Source organism: Lipotes vexillifer, unplaced genomic scaffold (genome assembly GCF_000442215.2).
Source record: "Lipotes vexillifer unplaced genomic scaffold, Lipotes_vexillifer_v1.1 scaffold1378, whole genome shotgun sequence".
Lineage (NCBI taxonomy): Eukaryota > Metazoa > Chordata > Mammalia > Artiodactyla > Lipotidae > Lipotes > Lipotes vexillifer.
Window position 1 is genome coordinate 1,295,548 of NW_006775104.1, and position 6,627 is coordinate 1,302,174.

The 6,627-nt window shown below is 50.0% G+C and overlaps 1 protein-coding gene across 2 annotated transcripts in view; it reads left to right on the plus strand.

Moving 5' to 3' along the window:
• Positions 1 to 6,627, plus strand: part of MYLK (myosin light chain kinase) — a 192,930-nt gene that overhangs the window by 100,838 nt on the left and 85,465 nt on the right. For both annotated transcript variants that reach the window (XM_007449687.1, XM_007449688.1), the window contains 3 exons: positions 1,216 to 1,353; positions 2,931 to 3,128; positions 3,847 to 4,096. In XM_007449687.1, the coding sequence (XP_007449749.1) occupies positions 1,216 to 1,353; positions 2,931 to 3,128; positions 3,847 to 4,096 (586 nt within the window). The remainder of the gene's footprint in view (positions 1 to 1,215; positions 1,354 to 2,930; positions 3,129 to 3,846; positions 4,097 to 6,627) is intronic.

Below are 6,627 nucleotides of genomic sequence, written 5' to 3' on the forward strand. Positions count from 1 at the left end.
CAGGCAGACTCTCAACCACTGCGCCACCAGGGAAGCCCGCCAAACTGTTTTTAAAAGGCTCTGTACTATTTTACACTCGCACCAGCAGTGTAGGAGGGTTCTAGTTGCTCCACATCCTTGCCAGACCCAGTACTTAGGTTGATCAGTCTCTAATTTTAGTCATTCTAATTATGTAGCATCTTTGACTTTCCTGAGGTGCTTAAAATCTCAGGAGATGGTAAAGGAGCATCACGCAGTCGTAGAAAACAATGAGGAAGCCCTCCAGTTCTGTTTTATGAGGAACATCAAGATATACAGTCGGCCCTCTGTATCCATGGGCTGTGCATCTGTGGATTCAACTAACAGCATATCAAAAATATTTGAGAAAAAAAATTCCAGAAAGTTTCAAAAAGGGGAACTTGAATTTGCCGCACTGGCAGCTATTTACGTAGCATTTACGTTGTATTAGGTATTATAAGTAATCTAGAGATGATTTAAAGTATACAGGAGGATTTTAGGTTATATGCATTTTATATAAGGTACTGGAGCATCTGCAGATTTTGGTACTGCAAGGGGTCCTGGTACCAGTACCCTGCAGATACTGAAGGATAACTGTATTGTTAGATGAAAAAGCAAGATGCCAGTCACTGTGTATGGTGTGCTATCATTTTTTTTTTAAGAGAAGAAAAATTAAAGAGTATACCTATATGCCATTGTGTGTTATACACATGGACCATCTTTGGCAAGGTGAACAAGGAACTGAAAATCGGTTGCCTCTGGGGAGAGACATTTGGCCAGAGGACAGGGGTAGACGGGAGACTGTACACATACCCTTTGTACCTTTTGAGTTTTATGCTATATGAATGTATCACTTATTCAAAAGAGTAAATACAATTTAAGGGGGAAAAAAGTCTCATAAGATGCCAAGTATTGGCTCCCCCACTTCCAGCCTCCATCCCCTGGAAGTGCTCCTGGGGAGCCAGAGCCTAGGTTGGACATGGCCCTACAGAGCCCTCATCCTTTCCTGCTGTGAGGCAACAGCACTGTCGTACCACACAGGGAAATGGGCACGCCTTGTTCCTAGGGATCTCCAGGGCCTCCCGAGCTCCTTATCTGACAGCGGTCAGTTTCTGGTGGGAACCTGAGCCCCAACACATTCATGTACTGAGTGCTCATTTCGTCTGTGTCTGCGGAATGAATGAGTGACTGTTCACCCCACACTCTTTTGCCACGTAGAAAAGAAGAGTGACGAGAAGAGTGAGTACCTCCTGCCCACGGCCTCCAGCAAGCCCGTCGCGCCCCTCTTCCTGCAAGGCCTCTCTGATCTCAGAGTCATGGACGGGAGCCAGGTCACCATGACAGTCCAGGTGTCAGGTCTGTCCCCGCATCTCTGTCCCCGGGGTATACGTGAAAATGGGCATGGTTGCAACATGGGCTTTGCTTCCCGACATCCCGCTCAGATCACTGTCTACCAGAAAGGCAGCCTGGGACTGTCACTCAGTGGACCCAAAGAAGTGGAGCCTCTTGGCCCCTCTCTTCTGCTTTCTCTGGGCTGGATTTTCTGGATTCGAGGTTAAGTGGTCCAGGGAAGAAGCTGGCCATGCTAGAGAGGTGAGGGATTAACCGAGAACATAGTATGGCCAATGTAGCTGGAAGATTGTGAACACAGGTCCAAAACCAGATGATCTGAGAACTTTCTAACCCTTGGAAGATAAGTCTCAGTTGCTCTATTCAAATGTTAAGGTGAGAAGATAGGATGGGGTCCTTCTCAAATGGGTGGGGTGACACGAGGGTGGGATGAACAGCCCAGTGAGAGATTTTACTGTTTTTGCTAGAAGCCAGCAAGCGAAGCCTGTGGAATATCCTAGCACAGACTTACTGACGCAGAGGCTCATGCTGGCCTCTGATCAGTCCTGCGACAGCCTGGAGGTCCTTGCTGGGTTTTCAGTTCCTTTTGAGTTGCAGAAGCGATAAAGAGGAGTTGGGAGAGAACCCATGGGCTCACCCTTTTAGGGATCCTAGGATGAACTCCCTGCTCCCGAAGGCTGAAGGCAGTCCCGGGACAAGACAGGCAGAGGCTGGGTCCCCTCCCCTGCACATACTCCTCGAGCTGATAGAAATCAGAGGCACCCTGCACCTGGCCTCCAGACACATGCTGGCTACCCCATCAGAGACAGATGGTGGTCTCCTCTGTCCTTGAAAGAGCTTGATACCACGCAGCCTCCCTCAGCAGCCGTTCCCGGGGGCTTGCTCCCCTGGAAGCAGAGTGCAATGGCTCAGCTCTTTCCGCAGAGGAAACCCTCACAGGTGGCCATTGTTTTATGCCCCAACAAATGGCTAGGGAAGTAGGCTAGTAAAAGTGAAAATGCTATCCACCGAGCTGGGTTTGGAAAGCCTGGTACCCATCTTCACCCTTGGACAGCATTTGTATGGTAGCAAAATGAAGCGCTAAGGGCTTCCCTTGGTGAAAACTGACAAGGGAGTTTCTGTGAAGTCCCCATGGCGTTGCCTGGGCACGCACACAAGGTGTGAGGTGTGCACAGCAGGAAACAGTGCCGGAACCCACTGATCCAGCTACCACTCAGCATTATCAAGCAGTTTGAATTCTAATTTTAAAAACCATTCTTCTAGGTTTCCTCTTTTATCTCTGAAGTAATATTTTTCACTTCTGGATTCTTTCTGGTTTCCCCAAATCTGTTGTTAAGTAATTACAGTGAACATGCACTGAGTACTTTCTTTGTGCCAGATGCTATTCTAATCAGCGTTTCTAGTGGGCTGCTAAGGTATTAATTTATTTAATCCTCCCAGTAAACCTTTGAGATAGATAGGGTTAGAATATGTTACGGATGGGGAAACTTATGCAATACAACGTCGTGGTATTAAGCAGAGTTGCTGCACAGCCCAGGGAAGCACCTCCCTGACGAGCCCCGCTGCCCCTCCTCCCCGTTCAGGGAACCCGCCCCCTGAGGTCATCTGGCTTCACAACGGGAATGAGATCCAGGAGTCAGAGGACTTCCACTTTGAACAGAGAGGCACTCAGCACAGCCTTTGCATCCAGGAAGTGTTCCCGGAGGACACGGGCACTTACACTTGTGAAGCCTGGAACAGCGCAGGAGAGGTCCGCACCCAGGCCATGCTCACAGTGCAAGGTGAGGCTGACCCTCTGACCAGTGGCGGGCAGGGGCAGGGGCAGGGAGGCTTTGCTGCCATGGTCTCTCCAAAGGTGATTTGGAGGCGAGGAAACCATGTGAGTCTACTTTGTCCCCACCACGGACCCCATGCTCCCTTGGTCCCATCCCAGCCCCAGTGGCAGCTCCCCATCCTACATCTGAGGCTCTGGCTGAGTGGGGCCACCCTTCCCCTACCTTTCAGAAGGTAGGCTTCTGAAGCTCCTGCCCTCTCTGGGGTACTGGTGTCAAGCTTCGGAGAGTGCTGGGAGAGATATCTCCTAACACACTAACACTTTGGCAGTGACAGATGAGTTACGGCCTATGATGGTCCTAGCCTTTAGAGAACCCATATTTAAGAGGAGAGACAAATTAAGCTCGCATGAAGCAAGTGACACCTCTTAATCACACACATGTCATGCAGATCATTGGCACCTATCCCAGTGCCCCTGTACCTTCTGGACAACCTCCCCATGCTTTGGATATACAAATTCATGTTAATATTATCCTGTGAGAAGTAACCAAGACAGATTTGCCATGAGAAGCATGTGCTCTGCCTGTATGTTCAGTAAAAGTGATTTCTGGACAAGCTGTTCTTTGGGTAACACTCTGTCTTCCCACCTTCACTGCCATGGAGAGTTGAGTGAATGCTCTCTGCTGAAAGGCCTCCCTCTCTAACTCAATCCTTTGCTAACTTCAGAGCCTCAGGATGGCACCCAGCCCTGGTTCATCAGCAAGCCCCGCTCAGTGACAGCCTGCCTGGGCCAGAGTGTCCTCATCTCCTGTGCCATAGCTGGGGACCCCTTCCCCACTGTGCACTGGCTCCGGGACGGCAAAGCCCTCTCCAGAGACACTGGCCACTTTGAGGTGCTACAGAATGAGGACGTGTTCACCCTGGTTCTAAAGAACGTGCAGCCCTGGCATGCCGGCCAGTATGAGATCCTGCTCAAGTGAGTCTGCATGACCTGCCAACCTCCTTTAACCCCCACCCCCCAAATTCCTACCTCCCAGCAAAGTCCCTACCTGGGACTGGGAAGCCAGAGGAATCACAAAGTAACGTGGGGTTGGGCTTCAAGGTAAAGAAAGTGCAGGCTTGGTGCTGCTGTTTCTGTTTCTTCCACTTCAATACAACAGAGGTTCATTGAGAGCCTTCTCCTCTGAGCTCAGTTCCCCAGAGTCCTCTGTCTTATTACATCCTGGTTTTTGTTCCCCCATTACTTGGTATATGAAGACTTTGAAGGAGGGAAGATGGATTAAAATTGGAAAAGCAGCAGGATAGAGGGAATGTATTCATTATCTACTGCAGAGTAACAAATTACCCCCATACGTAGCAGCTTCAGACAACAAACAATTATACTCTCATAGTTTGTACGGGTCAGGAATTTGAAGCTGCTTAGCTAGATGAGTTTGGGCTCAGGGTTTTACGTGAGGTTTCAGTGAAGATGTCAGCAGAGGCTGCTGTCTCTGAAGGCTCGACTGAGGCTGCAGGGTCCACATCTATGATGGCTCACCCACAGGGCTGTTGGCAGGAGGCCTCAGCTCCTGGCTGTGTGGACCTCTCCCTAGTGCTGCTTGAGTATCTTCACGACATGGCAGCTGGCTTCCCCAGAGTTGGTGGTCCAAGAGAGAGAACTAGTTGGATCTTGCAATGTCTCGAATGACCTATCCTTGGAAGTCACACACCATTACTCCTGCTACGCTCCCTTTGCAAGAAGCGAGTCGCTAAGTACAACCCATACTCCAGCGGAGGGGAATTAAGTTCCACCTCTTGGAGAAAGGAGTATCAGAGACTCTGTAGACATTTAAAACCACTGCAGGGACGTTAACTCTCCCCATTCCTTCTTCCTCCCTTTCAAGGTCTTTCTAGGGGACATGGGAAGGTAAGCTCCATGAAGGCACTGCCGTGTTCCCAGTGCCTAGAACAGCATCTGCCCGTAGTCAGCATTTGGTAACTATTTGTTATATGAATGTGATCCAGAAATGTTCTTCTACCTTTAAAATGTTCTAACTCTTAAAATTCCATGCCAACCCTGGGTTGACAGGGACAGAACGCCAGCCCCTAGGGTTGGTGTTAGCATTGACGAAGAGCACCTGTCTGCACCTGGACTCTGCAGACAGGTTGTGCCACGTCCTGAAGATGGCTGCACTGCTCTGGCTCAGGTGCCTGGCCACCTTGCCAGGGGCTTGCTGTCCTGGATCAATCATTTCCCTGTACCGAGCCCATCACGTTCAAGTCTCTGAGCTCTGTAGCAATATGGCAAAGCTACTGCCATGGTGGAGCATTGTTCCTACAGTAATGACAAAACCCAGCATGTGCTCCATCTGCTTGGGTCCTTTCTGGGCATGTGCTTTATATTTGCATCATTAGCTTTTGCTGCATAACAGATCATCCCAAGACTTAGTGACTCTTAAGAAAATACCCATTTATTATTCATTGGGCATCTTTGGATCTGCTAGGAAATTCTACTTAGCTGGGCAAGGCTCAGCAAACCTCAGCTGAGCTAATAACATGTCTGTGGTCAGCTGATGAGATGTTCATGGGCTGACTGGTCATCCTACCACCATCAGCAGTATGCTCAGAACACATCAACGGCCTTTGCCTTGTGTCTGAACCATTTATTATCAGGAAGGCCAATCTGCCTCCAAAATAGAGAGAAGATAGTTTCTTCTTCCTCTAGGCCAGTACAAATAGTGGAAACTGATTGTATGTTAGAGTAGAGCTTGTCTGTATGAAAGGAGTGGTGCTTTGAGATAATGCTCATGTAATCAAGCTAGACGTCCTAGAAGAGGTGAGGTTTTTGTGGGATTCTGAGGCAAATGAGTAAAGTCTCGTTGGATAGGCTGAGCACGAGAGGGTAGGAAAGAACAAAGCAAGGCTGTGGGAAGTCTGCCAGGCCAGAGTGGAGGATTGCACTGGGAGGTCAGCAGGCAGACTGTCTGGGCCCAGCTGGGGACAGTCATAAAACTTAGACTGTCCTAGATGGAAGGGACTTCAGAAGTTATCTAGCCACCTCCTTGTTTAATAATGGGGGAAGCTGAGGCCTCAGGATCACGGCCACCCAAAGGTGAGTAGCAGAGCCTAGACTGGAACCCTAGCTCTGTCTTTAAATCAGATGCTCCTCCATTCTTTGTTTCAGTGCACTGGGAACTTGGGAAGCCTGGGACATCGCACTAGGGTCCCCACACGTGCAGTCCTTGCCCCTTTTCCCTCCCCAGAGTCCAGCCTCTTCATTCCTTTGGGAGGCTGCTGCCCTGGCCTTGGCTTTGTCCCCAGTGAGAAGGAGCCAGTCCGTGGAAAGTTGCCCTGGGGAGTGTGTGCCGGGCCTGCCAGGGGGCCCACTGCCCTGTGGCTTTTCTCAGACCCAGACCTAGAGAGAAACCAGACCTGGACCCAGGACAGAATGCCTTTCAAGGAGGGAGACTAGGAGGCTGGGGGAAAGCCAGGCTGAGGGTGGGGGTGGGACAGGTACTCTCTGTCCTG